General features: G+C 40.5%; 2 protein-coding genes across 2 annotated transcripts; one reads left to right on the top strand and one right to left on the bottom strand.

The window, feature by feature from the left end:
• Positions 1–598: 598 nt before the first annotated feature.
• Positions 599–12217, top strand: LOC125294323 (immune-associated nucleotide-binding protein 9-like). Its single transcript, XM_048242899.1, has 6 exons — positions 599–1009; positions 4513–4641; positions 5149–5215; positions 6261–6404; positions 11080–11106; positions 11210–12217. Exons 1-6 carry the CDS (start codon positions 599–601, stop codon positions 12160–12162), a joined length of 1731 nt encoding a protein of 576 aa, XP_048098856.1. The 3' UTR covers positions 12163–12217.
• A 5232-nt stretch (positions 12218–17449) lies between these two features.
• Positions 17450–19333, bottom strand: LOC125294322 (GTPase IMAP family member 7-like). The gene is made up of 3 exons (XM_048242897.1): positions 18845–19333; positions 18644–18670; positions 17450–18531 (listed from the first exon to the last, which is right to left on the bottom strand). Exons 1-3 carry the CDS (start codon positions 19320–19322, stop codon positions 17552–17554), a joined length of 1485 nt encoding a protein of 494 aa, XP_048098854.1. The 5' UTR covers positions 19323–19333; the 3' UTR covers positions 17450–17551.
• Positions 19334–19854: the final 521 nt, after the last annotated feature.

Raw genomic sequence — 19854 nt, 5'->3', positions numbered from 1 at the left:
TAAAGTTACTTGAGCTTTCTCAGCCATGCAGTTTGCAAAGCTTGAAAATGATAAGGGGCCCTGCTAATTCATCTGCCATGGCAATGCATGTTAAAACATAGCTCTTACAGTTTTTTTTTCCATTGCTTAGCACAATTTTGAAAACAAGGCCTGTTTTTTTTTCCAAACACCACACACAATTAGCAGATGGTCTTTTGCAAAAAAAAAATTAAACACTTCAGTCAAAACTATATAATTATTTTTCAAAACTCTATTTTGTTGTCATATAACACATCCATCATATGATCTGATTGTACACACTAATGTACTCAATGCAAAAGACATTCGACAAAACAGGTTTTCCTAGGATATAGTGTAATGCTTGACCCCCTACTTGAACAACAAATATTGTTCAAGTAGGATTAAAGGATAATTTAGAGGACAAGAATATACTGACCAAACACGACACATGAGACCAAACTTGTACCACCCCCATCTCTTTCTCTAACTTGCACACCCACACAGATGTGAAGGTAGCTGCTGTTTCAGTGTGCTACCTTTGCTACCTTCCTTCTCTGTGTGTACAGTATGTGTTAGTCTGTATGTGGACAACAACAAAATGGCTGAAGCTCTCACAACAAACATTGACTCTTTCAACTGTCCAATTTGTCTGGATGTACTTAAGGATCCAGTCACCATTCCATGTGGACACACTTATTGTTTGGACTGCATTAAATGTTGCTGGGATCAGGAGGATGGTAAAGGCATCTACAGCTGCCCACAGTGCAGATGGACATTTCTGCCAAGACCCCTTCTCTGTAAAAACACTCTGATTGCTGAGATGATGGAGGACTTTAGGAAAACTGGACTCCAAACTGCTACTCCTGGTCAGTGTTCTGCAGGACATACAGATGAGAATCGGCACAGCTGCACTGGGAACAAACTCAAAGATGTTAAGGAGCGACGTTGCAGTAGCAGCACCAGGGTCTCAGCATGGTCTCAAGCTGAGCACTCAGACCAAACAGATAAGGTAAGCAATGTTACAGGATAGGACAGAGGTCCTGTACCATTGGCAGCTTTGGTTGTAAAAGTAGACAAGAAGAGATGTTGCTGGGGGTTGGGGTATATGGGTGCCTGAGCCCCTGCCCCTTTGCCTACAAATGTCCGAATGTACCCTTTTGAATCAATTATTCGAGAAAATGTTTCAAAGTAATAATATAGAAGTAAAGTTAGTAGCCTTGTCTTCCTGCGCTGCTGCCGGGAGGTGAGGTCATAGGCTATCAACGTAACCTTTCAATTTTGCCAGCCTTCAAGATGGGCATCATATTGTTGTTGTTTTAAGAGACAATGAAAAGCAGGGTAAGATCACTACAGACAGTCCGTTTACAAAACCATTTAACTGGTGTTGAAAAATAAGCAAAAGCTTTTCAACAAGCATAATTTTAAACTAAATTGACCAGTGAAAGTGGCTACCACTGAGTTTCTTTTCTATACCAGCTAGCAGCTAACCTGGGAAATCCTTTGAAATTGCAAAGGGAAAGTATGTATATATTATACGTATATTATATGTATATATATATAGTATATATTGAATCATGTATATATACTCTGTTATTTAGTAACCTACTAGGCCATATGGGCAAATCCGTTTCACGTCCACTCGGTCTCTGGCAGTACGCACACAACTCCTCGAGGCACTAGACAGTGGTCCCCAAACTACGGCCCGCTACCTCATTTTGAGTGGGCCCCAAGACATGTCCGTAGTATATAGCATCCGGCCCGCACGGGAGTACAACATCATCAAACCAGAGAATGTCTAATAAGGGGAGAACTGCCACTCTCGGAAAACTTCCGGTTTCTGAACTGGTTGCAGTTCCTTCTGTGGTTCCACATGAGGGCGCTCGTCCACGAGTGCAGAATGCATGAAGGTCTATGGAGCTGTACCCCTCAAAATCCACTTTTCTTGGGATATAATTTTTTTTCAAGTAATTTGAGTATTGCATTCGAAAGGGGAGGCAAAGAAAATACACTTGGTTGAGTATTATATTTTTTAAAGTCACTTAATTGTTCTAAAAAGCCTTTCAAATGTGTCAATGACGTCATTCATTAGCACAAAGCTAGCGTGTTATGTGCAACAACGACCCAACCTGTAAGAAATCAAAAGGACATAAGTACTCGTTCATTCAACTTTTGACCTATAACCCATGTTGAAGTTATACAAACTACAATCAAATCTGAGATTTGCCAACGACAATCAGGTGAAAGAGACCAATTTAGCCGTCTAGCTCCATTGACTCCCATTCATTCTGCACTCATGGCGATCGCCCCCAGTGGAACTCTGGTGGAACTGCATCCAAAATTCGGTACAATGGGACTTAATACGGAGTGGCAAGGCTCTCCATAGACGGGCTCTGGTCAAACTAAAACCTCCGCAATTTCCCCCATTTATTCTCTATGGCGAGTCAAACAGTACACATGTAATACTCTTTTTGTCCACCGGTGGTTGTTTTGGTGCTGTTTTGCGTTTGCCATCAAAAACGGAATGAAATGTAGGCTACCTGCAAACAATGTGAGAGGCCTGACTGACTGCATCAGTGCTCAAAGTATTTTAAAAGTTTATCAATTCATTGTTAATAACTAACTAACTTCTATTCAAGTCATATTTCTGGGACTTTCTGGGATAATTATTTCTATTTTTTATTCACTCGTTCAAATGTTCATACAAAGAGTTCAAAGTTCTCATCAGGTGACTGAAAGTTAAAATGGTGGTCATTTCAGACTTCATAAAATTCTCATAGTTTGAGAACTTTAAAATATTTGTAGGATATTCACAACTTGAGCTGTGTATGCAAAGACACAGAATTCAGAGTTCACACATTTTTAATAAAATATACTTTTGGGACTCCCTGCTAATACTTTTGGGAATGCAAACGTTTTTTTATTAGTGTTATTTAATTTTACACTGATATGGCATGATGGCAATATAAACACAGCTAACAATGGTATTAAATTGCAATAGCCTATGATTAAATGTAATAGAATATTCAACTAAGGTAGACTGCTGTTGTTCACAGCACTAAGCTATTTATGGTTGCTGATATAGAACCAGGAGCCAGGCATAGTGAGCTGGCCCTCGGAAGAAAAAGTTTGGGGACCACTGCACTAGTAGAAGAAGGCAGGCAGGTAGGCTGTTATGAAATATGCTCCCTACTTCTTCATCTTCCCATAGATCAGTGTTAAATTATGGTCCAACTCCACCAGTTATCCATAGTGGTTCGCAAGCAAATGTGATGAAAGTTGTTTTTGGTGTCGTTTTATGGCTGTCAAAATTAAGGTGTTAGCCGCTAACACCTTAATTTAGTTAAAAAGACACATTTAACAGTTAGCGTTACAAATAAATTGTCAAGTAAATTGCCAAGTAAAACAAGTAAATTGTTGCGGTTACTCCGCTATTGAGATTAATCCGCTATATCCTCTGGGTTGGATGCCGACCAGTGGTGCATTTCCCAAAACCATAGTCGCTAACCTGTTAGCAACTAATTTGGTTGGCAATGGGAAATTGCATTGCAACCAACAAAGTTGCTTACTTACAAACTGATCACCAAACTCAGTGAACTGGGCATCGATACCTCCCTCTGTAACTGGATTCTGGACTTCCTAACCAACAGACCTCAGTCTGTTAGGTTAGATAACCAATAGGCGGAATTTCCTTTTTTTTCAAATCAGAGGTCAACTTTGAAAGCCTGTACAGCCACAAAGCTACAAGATCCAACTTGCTATCATACCATTTTATACTCCAGAGATATGTAGCTTTCAGAAATATGTATTTTGATGAAAAATAAATTTTCATCCATTTAAGGAATCTGGCAGCCTGACAGGCCAGACCCACATCAAGATAGGGTCTGGGAACCAGACTCAAATTCTAGGGGCGGGATTAACGTAGTCTTTCAAATTCCCTCTGCACGAGATAGAGCTACAACTCATGAGTCACATGCGTTTTCCCATCAGTGGAACTAGCTGGCTAGTTGATCAAACTTTTGCCAACTTAAAAAAAAGCTTAATTTGGGTCGTGCTGTTTGCCAGCAGCAGCATCTTCTTTGTTTTCAAGTAGCACGGAATTCACACGGAACTGTCACAACTCTCCCGTCATTATGTTAAGCCCATCCACCGACTCTATTATACACGATGTGATTGGCACGACCGAAGTTTGGTTTTTCCAGCTTGCAAGCCAACAGAGAGTTGCTAGACTACCCTGGCTGCAAATTACATTTGCTGCCGCTAGGGTGCGTCTAGATTTCTAGACTACTGTAGGAATCTGGCTGTTTACTAGGAGAAACCTGGTTTATGCAGAAATCAAATAGTCAGGTTTTCAAGGAGGACCAAAATGCATGACTAGTGAACCAAGGCTTGAATCAAAGACTTTACTCAGACAAAAAGAGTGTCTACATACAGTAACACCCAATTACAAGCCAATTGTAATGGCAGAATTTTGGAGAGGCCGTAACATTGAAACATTTCTTTATATCGTTATAGCTTTGTGAGCTGCATGGAAAGCCTGCAGCAATCTTCTGTCGCACAGATCAAAGTTATATTTGTTCATTGTGTATGGTGGAGGACCACAAAAAGCATGACATCCCAAATAAAGACAAGCCACAGAGACTGGTAAGAAATGTGTCTTTTTACTGTTTACTGAGAATTCACTTTATGAAAGACTTGAAGTTATAGGCATAATATCTATCATGATTTTACTTGTTGTATTGGTGCATTCTCCTCCTCTACAAATCAGAGGATCATTAGATGAGTATGATGGGTGGGTATGATGACATTACCGTATCAGGGTATTTACAAATAACAGTGGTATGATTTTCGATTAGTGTCAAAAATATATTTGTTCATAATTCATAGTTCCTATAACTGTTAGAGAAGCTTTATTAACCCAACAATGAGGAAATTGAAAACTGAGTCAAACACTGAGAATTAGGTTTGACAGATTTGGTTGTGTGACAAGCAAAGACTTAGTGTGTGAGGTTGGAAAAAATTGTAAATAGTATAATTAAGTACTAAAAATTAATTTTATTGGCATCACAGATGAGAACACTGTCTTCTGATACTGGTGGCATACATGTTTAGACATACAAAACCTCTCCCACTTTCATTTTGGTCTAACAGATCTTCAGGAGACAAACATCTGCAGCAGAAAGTGATTGTGTATCTACACTGACATTTGCACCTAAAAGTAAGCTACACATAATGCACCTCACAATCTATCTCAAACATTATCCAATTTGACTCACTGGGCAATTTCACGCAAAACAGTCATGTCCATAACGCCAACTACATGTCATGGTATTTGTATGATGCGAATAATTATGTGAAAAGTTTTTCATGTAAGAACCAAGAAGAGTGAATGCTCAAATTTCAAGTAGCCTAATCATCTATGGAGTTACATTTGTTCCTCTTTATGAGCGAGCAGCAGAACAATTTGAGCACAGAAAAATTTTTTGAGTGAGCAAGCAAGTACACAAATTATAAGAAAATGAAACTCAACACAAATTATCCACAAATTTTGCATGTTTTCTAAGATCAAAATGCAACAAAGCCCCCTTTCATTCAGCACACGTGCTCAAAAAAAATTGTAGTTGACTTCTTCTGATCGGGATCTACGTTTTTACCACAATTGCCAACCAATCAAAATCTTTGCTCCACAAATGCCATAGCTGTACAATATGTACAGTGATTACACAGACTGTAAAAGGCAACACAGACTGTAGGTAGGAAGTTGAACCCAGGTCAATCACTGACAGGGCAGTGGCACTACTAGATTACTATGCTCCCCCATGCTTCTCCACTAATTTAAACGTAACATACATTTGGCTGGTGATTTCTCAGATCCTATGACCAAAATCTGTTCAAATTTAGGTTTCATGTTTATGGAGGCGCAGAGCCAAATATTTTTGGCAAAACTGTGCAATGAGCAAGGTTTGTCTGTGCCTTTTCTCTTAGTGGCACAGTTATGACATCACAATAACATGATTGGTCAGTTGCAAAGATGTTCCTGGACTGAGTTTGTATGGTCCTGGACCAAAACCAATATGGTAATATCAGTTTGTGCAAATGAACACTGCATTTAAAAAACTCAATGTATTTTTTAGTTGGGAATGTGAAAAATACTTCAGCTTGCTACTTGAGAGCCAACCACTATTCCATAGCCATAAGTCCTGTAACTTATCTTGATTTATACTTTCATATTTCATACTATTCATGCTTCATACTTTCTTCAGGGTCAACTTTGCGCAAACCTGCCGTCAGACCACCACCTCCACCAAGGATTCAAAAGACTTCTAAGGTGCCAGAGGGGGGTGGTAAAGAGATAAATGCGTTTTGGAAGAACCTGTCAGATCATTCGTCATCTAAACTGAGGAGATGTACGTACTGTACTAGATCTGTTGGAATTTCATGACTGGTGTCTGTGTTTAGTTTTATACAGTGGTTCTTAACTGGTCTGGCTTTGGGACCCATAATTTCACTGCACACCACACACTGGGGTTTCAGTCCCATTTTGTCCTCAACTTAAATGAATCCATGTCCTACTTCAAATATTCAGGGTCTTAGCCTACTTTACCACAAAACTGAAGTCTAACATGATCTGTCACATTAACATTGTGTATGTACATGGCAGCTTTTACGCTTTTTAAGAATAAAGTCTATCAAAATAAAGGTCACACATTAGATCTGATAAAGTAGCACTTAAAATATATATTTTTTTAACCCACAAGCTTCGTGACCCATCCTGGGGCTCGTTTCTAGAAAGCGTTGTTTGCTAACTTGCGTCGCAACCTTGGTAGTTCACTCCATCGTTCTTGGATTTGGTGTTTCTAGAAAAGGTAGTTCAAACTTTCAATCGCAAACAAGGACACAAAGTTTGGTCGTTTGAACTACTGCCCCTGGGCAGTCGCACTTGTGTCGTTCCTTGGTAGTTCCAATTGGTGTCCTGAGCGCCTAACCAAAAATCACAACCGCCTAACTAAAAATTGCGAAGTGGATGTTTATTTCGTGAATCGTGACTCAATGATTTATCTATCCTGTAGTATTGTCTTGCTTTTAGTTTTATAATCTTCACAGACATTTACAACAGCAGTGATAAATGGTCTCGCTACCTGCAGGTGAACTAGTGTGACACGTAGATTCAATTATTTTTGACTGATATCTTGTACCTATGGTCTCTTGATGTAGAGTAACTATCAGTGTTGTGTGTAACGCGTTACAGTAACGTAACTACTTTTTGAGTAAAAAGTAGTGTAACGCGTTACTACTGAAAATTTGGACGTAACATAGTTCCTTTTTCATATCGGCGCAACGTTACTTTTCCCAGGGACAGATTTGACAGCGACGCTGCTTTCTCAGCTGTGCGCTTGCGCAATAGGCACAACACGGCAGCCTACATGACAGAGGCTGGTAGCATGAAGTGCAATTATAGCTCCACACAGTACGTGACAGAGGCTGATGGCAATGAAGAACAATCATAGCAAGCGAGACGTTGAAACTAAGGGGAGGAATGTGAGTGTTAGTATGTGAGTTGTAGCCTAGCCTACACTCTCCCCTGATTTTGTCTACTGCCTTTAACTCAACTGCCAGCCTATTGATACAATTTGCACTAGCTTTTCACCAAATTTTGGAGGAGCGTCTGTTTAATGAAAGAGCCTTATAAGGCTATAAAATAAGCCCTTATATATTTTGTGTTCACCTATATGCCCAAGATGTAGTGAGGCTATGTAATTTGATATTGTTTCATAGGGCTTTAGTGGTGGTGTTGAAGCCTATAAGCCCAATGTTTTCTTGTCAAGTGCTCTGTTTGTGGCATTTTTTATAATAAAGAGCACAAAAGAAATACCTGTTATGTCCTCCATAGTAGAACTTTATGTAGGCCTACACATTTAGGAACAGATGGGTTCTGCCCAAAGTCGAGCAACGTAAAACGAGTACAGTAATGTAAAAAGTTACTTTCCAGAGAGCAGGGGTGGGCAACTAATTTCTCCAAGGGGCCACATGACAAACTGGGACTGTTGAGGAGGGCCGGACCCAAAATACCAAACTCAAGTCTGAATTCAATTCTGTTCAATTCTATTCTGTTCTTGTATAACATTAAGTAAATCGTTTTTGATTACTACTCGTTAAGAACAGATGAAAATGTGAGGGAGACAAAGGAAAAACGGCAATATTTAATATATGTCCATTAATCCTCATTCTCGAAAAAAATTGACATGTTTTTTTTTTTCAGTTTTCAAAGACTGATATAAAAAAAGTAGTACAATATCTATATAATTAGATAGGCCATGAAAATGTGAAGGAGTCAGTACAACCATCGGCCTGTGCCACCATTTCATCAACACTCAGCAATATTTCATCATTAAATCATTACCATCATTAAATTAACTCTATGCAGAATTAGACTATGAAAATGTGGAGCAGACAATAGTAGGCTGTCATTAGTTAATCAACATGCACAAAGAAAACTATTTTGAAAATGTAGGCTATGTTTTTGCTTTAACTTTATTCACAAAACTATGATTGGTCAACTTGCCCTGTGTGTTGAGCCGGCTGCTTCAAGCAACCTGTGGGTAGTAGCATCATACTAGTCGCTAACATAAGCTTTGCAAATAAACTCGGCATATTTTGGTTACCATGACGGTGTTATCAGATTGTAAACTGTCTATCTGTCAGTAACGCTTTGAAATGAACACTTCGTATCGCCAACGAGCAGCAGTAGGAGTTCGACATTCTAACAACCGTTGCGGTGGTGAGTGACGCAGACACAGGAGACACAAAACTTTAAAAGGTTTACGCCGACGTAAAGGTAACTGCATTGTGTTCGACGCAGAAGCATTCTATTCACCAGCACATCAGTGAGGGTGTTTATGTTGTATGCATCCATGCACAAATGTATAGGCGTACAAATAGCAGTCGCTTTCAAAACTAGATGTACCGCATAGCGGTACAAAATATGACCGCCGCTCAGTCCTGTACTGTACATCCGTTCCGCGAAAATAAATCACACTTCAATTTGTCTCCATATTTTACTCCATCCCCCACTCTTGAAACTTTTGTGTATGCTTGTTTGGCATGCCTGAGTGTGTGTGTGTGGCTGCACAGAAAGTAGCCTACTGCTACTACAAGCATGTCCGATAAACATCCTCGGCTTCAAGAAGAAATGGGAATTACATTTCATGTGAACATTATCCTATCCTTATTAGACGTTCTCTGCGGTAAACTACAGTCCTTGTAGGAAGCGTCCATTGTTTTTCCAACCCACTTTTAACTTCCAACAAAATTACGTCTCACTGCAACGATGCGCCATCTAGTGGACAAACGACTACTTATCGCCAATACTGGAAAATGCAGCCATGATGATGATGATGATGAATATTTATTTTAGCTTTCTTTTAATCCTACTGAATTTGTAATTATGTATCGGCCGTCCTAATACCGATAGTATGTGGGTGCCTGTGTGTGTGTGCATGTGTATATGTGTGCACCGCCATCTACAGGCCAATGAGTGTACAGTCACTAAATGTACACATAACCTAATTTTTTTAGACCCCCCCATTGATGAAATTCTACGAAACTTGGCATACCCCCAGAGAATGGCAGGTCAATCATACACATAAAATTTGGTGCAATTCTGAACATCTTAACTGAAGATAGGGGTGATTAAAGCAGAATAATATTGCATTTTCATTTTTTACTGGGGGGGGGGTGCAAATCACAAATGAGTGATTATGGGCCAGATTGATGTGGGCCCTTGAGACCAACATACCATAAAATATTCTTCATCCTCAGTGCCACGGTTCATGTAGTTATTTAGGAAAAACTGCCTTTTTTGCGGTTCGGGGGGCCCAGCACGGGGAGGCCAGCTGGGACTAAAACAAAATTTTTCCGTAAAAGTCTAGTGGGGCTTCATACCCACCAAATTTCATGTGCCCCGTGGTTCGGTGTCCCGGTATCGTTGACCAAAAATTCAGGAAGTAGATGATAAAAAAAAAAAAAAAAAAAACACTTTGATTAATCCCTATATGACCGCCAAGCTGGCGGGCGGTCATAATAAAAGCAACGATATTAATTTGCGTGCATTATCTGCTAGGCTCTTGACTACTGTTTTTTCACGGACCTTACGCGGGCCGGTCAGGGAAAGCCCACGGGCCGGATGTGGCCCGTGGGCTATATGTTGCCCATGTGTGCCATAGAGGGTAACTAAGTAAAGTAACGGGTTACTTTTTTGAGAAGTAACGAGTAACGAGCAAACACTACTTTCTAAAAGTAACTTCCCCAACACTGGTAACTATATACATAAATATGTATGGTCAAAACCTATTGTTGTGTCTCGTAGGCCTACTTATCTCAGAGATGAAAAGAAGAGATCTCCGGCTGAGCACGTAGTGCACTGCCACGAGACAATTGGTAACATTTGCGATACCCAGACATTCGTCCAGGTTATATATTTTTTCCAACATAGATATTTAACACAAATAATGGCACATATTGGTCGGCTTCAGTAAAATGTTTTATATACTTGCAATATGTTTAGGTTTTTGCAGATGACAATGACAATGTCAGCATTAATCACTCGGTTTAAATTAGAAAAATGTCAACATAGGCTGTAGCAGAGAATTTCTAGGGGGTGGGGTATTACATGTTGCCACTGTTTCCACCAATGATATGTATCGCTGCATCATCAACAGCGTTGTTGGAACTATGGTGTTCGAACTTCGGAGGTAGTGAATTGCGACACAGGTACGATGCTTTCTGGAAACAGGTGTAACAATGTCGTTGTTTGGTCGCAAGTTGCGTCGTACCATGGTGGTTGAGCAACGTCGTTACTAACTTTTCTAGCAACGACCCCCACGGTTCCGCGACGCACTTTTGGGTCCCAACCCACCAGTTTAGAAACCGTGGTTTTATACATCTAGTCTGATCTTAAAAAATACTAATTCAAACTGTTACTGCCAATGATCTATTTTCATTCTATCACACTTATTTTTTCAGTAGCAATTTTTTCTCCATAATTCTCTTTGTGTTTTTGTCCGTCTGTCTTCCTGTTTATAGGGCTTGAAAGTGAAAAACAGCAGTCAGGTAAAGTTTCGTTGGACACATGGGTATGTGTTGAAGAAAATATGTCCAGTTGTACTGTATTAAATAAATTGTAAACATATGTTTGTTTTTGCTTTCCTATCAGTAAACTGTGTGAGGCTGGTCCTGATTGGAAAGACTGGAGTTGGAAAGAGTGCTACAGGAAACACCATCCTAGGAAGGAAAGAATTTGATTCCATTGTTTCAACAGTTTCTGTCACGACAAAATGTAAAAAAAGCACAGCTATGATTGGTGCCAGAATGGTGCAGGTAATTGACACCCCAGATCTTTTTGATACGACTGTCTCAAATGAGAAGATCAAAGAAGAGATTGTGAAATGCATCACCATGTCCTCACCAGGTCCCCATGTGTTCCTGCTGTTGGTCTCTGTTGGACGCTTCACCCAAGAGGATAGGGAGACAGTGAAGATGATCCAGGAGATCTTTGGAGAGTACTCCAAAGCGTACACAATGGTGGGATTCACTAGAGGAGACGATCTTGGGGAATGCACAAGCATAGAGGAGTATATTCAGTCAGGCCATAATGAGATGAGGGAACTCATACAAGAATGTGGGGGAAGATACCATGTCTTCTACAATAAGAGAAATAACAATGATTATCAGGCCAGCTCTCTGCTGGAGAAAGTTGACAAGATGATCCACCAAAATGGAGGAGGATTCTACACCACAGCCATGTATGAAGAGACAGAAGCAAACATTACAGCAAGAGAGATGATGCTTTTACATAAAAGAGTGGAGGAATTGAAGCAAAGTAAAGTGATCTATTTTGCACGCTACAATGTAACAACTGTAGCCCAGCCAGTAGAGGGTGAGAAGACTCTAAACAATGTGAGAGGTGAACTTGTCAAATCAAGTGAGAAGGAGAGGTCCACGCCGGGGAAATTAAGGCCCCATAGGAATATGGAAGACATGGAAGAAAATATCTTATCTGAACTGGCCAAGAGTCGTGATGTCATCCGGGAACAGGCTGAGAAGGATGAAGCCAAAGCCACTGCCAAAACTTTAAAATTAACACGTTTTAGATGCTCCATCTCATAAGATCTGCCAGCATGGCAGCACAACATTTTGGGTGTGCCACTAATCTAGTCTTGTGAGACTGATCTAAATTCTAAATAGGTCTGGCCTTACTCCATTGTGGATTGTGCCTAGTCCTTGTATCCTAATGGACATACATTTAGGGATAACCGATTAATTAATTGGTTTAATTAAACTAATTAATTAATGAATTTATTAATTAGTTGTATTAATTAACAAACAATTAATGTTGCAAACTAATCTGATCTAAGCAGGGGGAAACAGTAAAGGGCGCCAACACGATAGGCTAATTAGTGACAGTGTTATGAATTAAATGAACAGTTAAGTGCTGCCATGGAGAAGTCAAGAGATCATCTTGAGAAAAGCGCTTCAAAAGTTGGTCAAATAAACCAACACGTTCGAAACAGTTATGACGCCAACTTTAAAATTATAGTCGTGAATGAGGCGGAATCATCTAATAATTGTAAAGCTGCCAAAAAATTTGGAGTCACAGAATGCAACGTTCGGAGGTGGCAGGCACAAAAAGAACGACTAAAAAATTGCTATAGCCAAAGGAAAGCTTATGATAGAATCTATGAATATGTGATAGAAAAACGTTGGGATGCGATGCCAATCACAAGAGAAATCATTTGGCTGAGAGCTCTGGAGATAGCCAATTAGCTGAACATACCGACAAATAAATTCAAAGCTAGCACTGGGTGGTGTACACGAATGATGCGACGCAAAGGGCTGACACTGCGTCGTAGAACAAGTCTGGCTCAGCGCCTGCCCTCAGACTTCGAGGAGACGTTGCTGTCTTTTCAGCGATATGTGCTTGAACTGAGGAAAACTCACTCATACCCCCTGGATCAGATAGGGAATGCTGACCAAACGCCAGACATTTTTGACATGTCAACATCTGTCACTGTTGCCAAGAAAGGGGACAAATCAGTTATTATATCTACTGGAAATGGGAAAAAAAACGAATCACTGTAATGTTGGCGTGTCTCGCGGACCAAACTCCTCCCATATGTGATTTTGAACGCAAGACTATGCCAAAGGAGACGATACCTGATGGCATTATCATACGTGCCCAGGAAAAGGGCTGGATGGACACTGACCTGGTAGTGGACTGGCTCAAGGTAATGTGGGGCAGGCGCCGCGGTGCGCTTCATAAGAAGAGAAATATGCTCGTTTTAGAAGCATTCGTCTTATATTCAGGGTCGTCTTATATTCGGGTATCAACCTGCGGATATATACGGTACACTTTTTTTTTTGTGTGTTTTGTGGACTAGGATGGATAAGGAAGTTTTTTAATTACTTTTGGTTGAGTTCTTGGATTAACAAACCCATTGACAATTCATTTTGAAATATACTTTGTATTGTTGTCAGTGGAAAAAGATTTTATGTTTATGTTGTGTGTATATTGTGTATGTGAAATGTGTCACAAAGTCAATCAAGAAATCTGAATTTTTGTAGCCCTATGAGGCTGGATATGCCTCATAGACTTGTAGAAGTATAATCTCTGAATAATCTTGGTAAAACACAATCCTCGAAAATGATAGACCATCTGATATTGATTTCAAGTAATCTTTGTTGTTATTCCAGTAGTGAGTGTATAGACACCTCACTCACTTAAATATCTTTATTACGGCTCTTCACAATGCTAGTAGAATGCTCCATTGACTTGAATGGGATTTCCCAAAGTTCTAGCGGTAAATAAATTCATGTAATTACCGCTGCAAACATATAACTAGATCTACCGCAGAGCGGTACAAAATATGACCGCCGCCCAGTCCAGCACATTTTTTCCACAAAAAGAAATCACGCTGAAAGGCCTATATGATTCTAACTGTCTCACTAAATTGCATTATCCACACTCAATTCTCACTGGTATCTGCTAGACAACAAGTACCAAAACATGATTAGTTCATAGATTTCACATGTAAAATTCATTTTATACAACCCCACCTCCATCTTGCCTGTTCATAATTCTGAGAAATTCTTGATTGTTTGTGTTATGTTTATGTTATGTGTGTGGGTGTGTGAGTGTGTCCCGGGAATCATTGACGGAAATTTGGGCATGCGAAAAAGAAAAATTTTTCTGCGCGGTGGTCATAATTACCGCTGTCAATGGCAACGGGTTTTGTGCTTCTGATACGTCTTTCATATCACTACGCAAGGACTGGAACTTCATTCAAACGTGAAAGCAGGCGGTTGATCAGCTGTGTTCTAAAGAATGTTTGTTTCAAGTTCAGCAGCGTGTGTTGTTGCGTACTATTTGTTTCTCAGTAAATGCCACGATGAACGGTAACAAATAGGCTAGGTTATGTAGGCTAAAGTCATATTGTGGGGAGTTTATTATTTCGTTTTGGCAAGTAGCCGTATAATAAGCAGGATAATGTATAGAACGCCGGTCATTATGACCGCCGCGCAGCGAAGCGGCGGTCATATAGGTTTAGTCAGATTTTTTTTTCCTTTTTTCGCATGCCCAAATTTCCGTCAATGATTCCCGGGACACTGAAAGACTGGGGTACACGAAACTTGGTGGGCATGTAACCCCACATGGATAGCATGGAACCATCATTTTTCGTTTTGATCTGTAGCCCCCCCACTGGACTGGACCCACCGAAAGGAGGGTAGGGCAGAAACAGTTTTCTGTGAATATCTCGAGAACCGTAGGGTTTAGGAGGACCATTTTGTTTTGTATGTTGATCTCAAGGGGCCATGTCAACCCATTCCATAACCACTCATTTCATGTATAGCGCCACCTAGTTAAACACAAAAAAGTAAAAATGAGGTGTTGTAATCGCAGGTATCTGTGACCTAACATAGTCAAAACTGCACGGAATTGGAAGTGTAGGATCATTATGACACCCTCTGTTTTGTGGAATTCCGTTCATGGGGGGCCACACAATAAATTAATTTATGTTACTATACACCAACTGGCCTGTAGGTGGCGGAGACAGTTTTCTGTGAATATCTCGAGAACCGTAGGGCCTAGGAGGTCCACCTTTTTATGTATGTTGGTCTTAGGGGGGGCATGTCAACCCATCCCATTACCACTTATTTCATGTATAGCGCCACCTAGTTAAAAAAAAATTAAAAGCAAAAAATTAGGTGTTTTCATCACAATATCTCTGGCTGACAAGGTCAAAACTGCATGAAATTAAAAGTGTAGGATCATTATGACACCCTCCGAATGCATGCCAAGTTTTGTGTACTTTCGTTCATGGGGGGCCTTACAATAAAATAATTTATGTGTACATTTAGTGACGTACACCAACAAGGATTCCCGGGACACTGAAAGACCGGGGTACACAAAACTTGGTGGGCATGTAACCCCACATGGATAGCATGGAACCATCGTTTTTCACAGTGAATATTCTGTGAAAATCTTGAGAACTGTAGGGCCTAGGATGACCATTTTTTTTCCGTATGATTGCCTCCAGGGGTCATGTTAACCCATTTCATGTACACACATGTGCACAAACAGATACACACACACACACACACATACATTCACAGTAATCATACGTATGACACATACTCACACAGTAGACATATGTACGCTTGCATGCACAGGCACATACGCAGGCACACACACAAGCACGCACACACACACACACACACACACACACACACACACATAACATAAACATGTACATGCACACATGCACACAATTCAAGAATTTCTCAGAATTATGAACAGGCAAGATGGAGGTGAGGTTGTATAAAATGAATTTCACATGTGAAATCTATGAACTAATCATGTTTTGGTACTTGTTGTCTAGCAGATACCAGTGAGAATTGAGTGTGGATAATGCAATTTAGTGAGACAGTTAGAATCACATAGGCCTTTCAGCGTGATTTCTTTTTGTGGAAAAAATGTGCTGGACTGGGCGGCGGTCATATTTTGTACCGCTCTGCGGTACATCTAGTTACTGTGAAAATAAGTCCCTTCAGGGCGGAACAAGACCCCTCCGCTGCGCATCGGGGTCCGGTTCGCCCTGTCGGGACTTATTTTCACAGTAATGACCGGCGTTCTATACATTATCCCTTACTTAACGCTCCATTCACTTGAATGGGCCTTCCCAACGTTCGGTGGTCTGCTTATTCTCAATAACAGACCGTTGCTAAGTATAACACACCGCTGTCAAGGAAAATGGGCTGTGTGCCTCTAATTAACATCTTTCATATTACTGCGCAAGGACTGGAACTTCATTTAAAAGTGAAAGCAGACGGTTGATCAGCTGTGTTCTAAAGAATGTTTGATTCAAGTTCAGCGTGTGCTGTTGCGAACTATTTGTTTCTCACCAAAAGCCACGATGAAACGGTAACAAATAGGCTATAGCCTATGTGGGCTAAAGAGTCATATCGTGGGGAGTTTATTGTTTCGTTTTGGCAAGTAGCTGTTTAATAAGCGGGATAATGTATAGAACGCCGGTCATTATTGGGAAATAGGTCCCTTCTGGGTGGAACAAGACCCCGGTTCGCCCTGTCGGGACCTATTTCCCGATAATGACCAGTGTTCTATACATTTTCCCTTACGTATCAACATAAACATCAATGTCACTGCAATAAGATTCTGAGGGGACCTGGACCAAGACACCACAGCCAGTAATACATGTGATGGAAAGGTACATCATCAAGGAGGTGTGTGTGTGTGTGTGTGATCTCTACATTTTGTAATGCCAGCAAATATTTACCATTTCAGAGATCCCTTTTGTTGAATGACATCTAGGATTTAATGTTGATAATCAAATTTGACTGAATAAAATATTTGAGAAGCTAATACTATTCATGTGTATATTGAACAATTCATCATTGTTATTTTTTTGTTTGTTTAATTTTATTCAGCATGTGTTGTAAAGGTAACCGTAAAGGTACCATTCAAATAAAAGTGTTACCTTTTCATATGCCTTTTTTAAGATTTGGGATTTTGTACCAAAGAGGGGATTACCAGTTTAATCTATGCATAATCATACTTTGGCTAGGAGTGGACTCGAACAATCCACAGTTTACAAGCAGGTAGGCCTCTGTATCCAATACACCACATTATCTCAGGAAAAATGCTTTATTGGCTTTAGAATGCAAGAAAGGAAGGATGTACACATCTTATGGTTACACTAACACAAAGCAATTCCCAATTCCACCCTCTTTCTTGCTCTTTTAACTGTCTTGACTGATTAAACACATTAAAATTAAATAAAATAACACACGGCCAAAACATTATGTGACAGTATGTCAGTGAGATGGAGAGAGAGAGAGAGAGAGAGAGCAGGCAATGCAACAGTGGCTGTGAGCAAACAGAAACAGAGAATTTCCCACTTATATTTATTATATTATATTATCCCACAAATAACAAGTGTTTTGATGTGGTTGTTCTGGTGAGTGTCCTTCCAGACTATTCTTAAGATATAGTGCATTTTTGCTGGTTGTGCTGTAAGGTCTTAGCCATGGCTTTCGCTTCAGCTTTCTCCGCTTGTCTGCGAATTTCATCACGACTTTTGGCAAGGTCAGTGAAAATTTTGCCATCTATTTCCTTGATCTTCTTCTCGTGGTTCTTCTCCAGGTCGGCTCGAATCTCTTCGAGTTTCTTCATGTCTTCGTCTCTCTCCTTGACAGCTTCATCACGCAGGTTCCTGAGCTTCCTCTCCAGTGCCAGCTTGATCTTGGATAATTCATTGACCAAAAAAGAGACGTCTTTGTCTTGATTTGCATGCTCCAGTTCCTCCATTCTCTGCTGTAGCAGTCTCATCTCTCTTGCTCTGATCTTTGCCTCTGTCTCCTCAAACATGGCGGTGGTGTAGAAGCTTCCTCCATTTTGTTGAATCATCCCGTCAATCTTCTTGAGGAGAGATAAGACCTGTTGTTCCCGAGTCTCTTTGTCCTTGTTACAGAAGACATGGTACCGACCACCACAGTCCTCCATGAGCTCCTTTAAATCAGTTGGGCTTTTTTCAATGTATGTCTTCATGGCAATGCCCTCTTCCTTCAGTTCCTCTCCTTTGGTGAATCCTACCATTGTGTATGCTTTCGAATACTCACCAAAGATCTCCTGGATCATCTTCACTGTGTCTCTCTCCTCTTGGGTGAAGCGTCCTACAGAGATCAGAAGCAGGAACACATGTGGTCCTGGTGAGGACATGGTGATGCATTTTCCAATCTCCTCCCGTATATTCTCATTTGAGACTGCAGTGTCAAACAGACCTGGGGTGTCAATGACCTGCACCATTTTTGAACCAACTACTGCTGACCTTCTCTTACATTTTGTTGTGACAGACCCCATTAAAGCAGAGGATAAGAATTCCTTCTTCCCGAGGATGGTGTTTCCTGTGGCACTCTTTCCAACTCCAGTCTTTCCAATCAGGACCAGCCTCACACAGTCCACTAGAGAAAAGGATAGTATTAAATACTTAACACATTGTTTTAAAAGATAAGAATATTTTAACATTTTATCCTTAAACAAGAGAGTTCACAGTTCTTGAGTCTGTGATAATACCTGTTTGTTTTTTCTCTCTTTCAAGCCCTAAAAAGAGAAAAGGAGAGTGATGAACTTTATTGAACCATAAAAAAACTAAATATCATACTCAAATACACTTCCACCCGAAATTCAACAAATATTTTACATGATTCATCATTGCAATATTGCATAATTCCCAATTAAACTGCCATGGTGTATATTATATTAACTAATGCTTACATGTGTTGAGTTTTGATGAAAACCGAGGAGGTGTCTCCACACTTTCAGGCTCCTGTCTCTCTGCAGGTTCCTGCCTTTGCCCTGCTGTGGGTTCAGACAAATTATGCACAAACTTTGTTCGAGGTTTTTTCTGAACAGGTGGTGCAGTTTTGAGAATCTGCCTGAGATAGAAACCATTATTTTTCTCTGTTAGTCCCTCCATTTTAGACAAAAGGTGTTGAACTTGCTTTCTGTCTTGGTGTTTTGTGTTGTCGAAAATGTGCACTTTTGGCCTAATTGCCTCTGGGAAGTTCTCTGCAGCTGTTTCCTTTTGGTCACCGTGTGTGATAATAGCAAGAGAGGAATCTTCTGCTTTTTCTCCAAAAGTCGCCCTAATAGTTGCAAGTGTCTCTTCAAGGTTGCGACCAACATCAGCTGGGGTTAGCACCAGTAAAAACACACAAGGCCCTGGAGTTGTCTCTGTGGCGATGGAAACCATCTGTTTCTGTAGCACCTCTTGGCTAACTTTGGAGCCAAACAGGTCTGGGGTGTCGATGACGACCACATCTCTGCCACCGACCACTCCTCGGGCAATTTGTGGTTTCAGAGTTACGGGTTCAGGGGAGGAGGGTGGACGGGTCTGGAAGACTTGCTTCCCCAGGATGGTGTTCCCACACGAGCTCTTCCCCACACCACTCTTCCCCAGGAGCACAAGGTTCAGTCCCTCACCAGCTCTAGACACTGTTGAAGTAAAATCACATGGAGAGATTTCAAATGTCACTAATCTGGCTGCTTTGCCCAATCAATACTGTAGGTTGAACAGAAATATTCCTATTACAAATCAGATGATGAGAATACAGTCTTTGGTTAATCCTTTCTTAGTCATGAAGGTTAATATAGGGCTGGCTTCTGTGGTGCAAGATTTCCCCCAACAGTCTCAGAGGAACAGAATTTTCCAAATGGAGTTTTATATCTTTCATCTGCCCGAAATGACACTTTTTTCATGACATCTTTAAAGGTACTGTCAGTGA

This window comes from Alosa alosa, chromosome 5 (genome assembly GCF_017589495.1).
Source record: "Alosa alosa isolate M-15738 ecotype Scorff River chromosome 5, AALO_Geno_1.1, whole genome shotgun sequence".
NCBI classification, from domain to species: Eukaryota; Metazoa; Chordata; class Actinopteri; order Clupeiformes; family Clupeidae; genus Alosa; species Alosa alosa.
The sequence above is the reverse complement of the archived record's forward strand: the minus strand, read 5'-3'. Positions and strand labels throughout refer to the sequence as shown.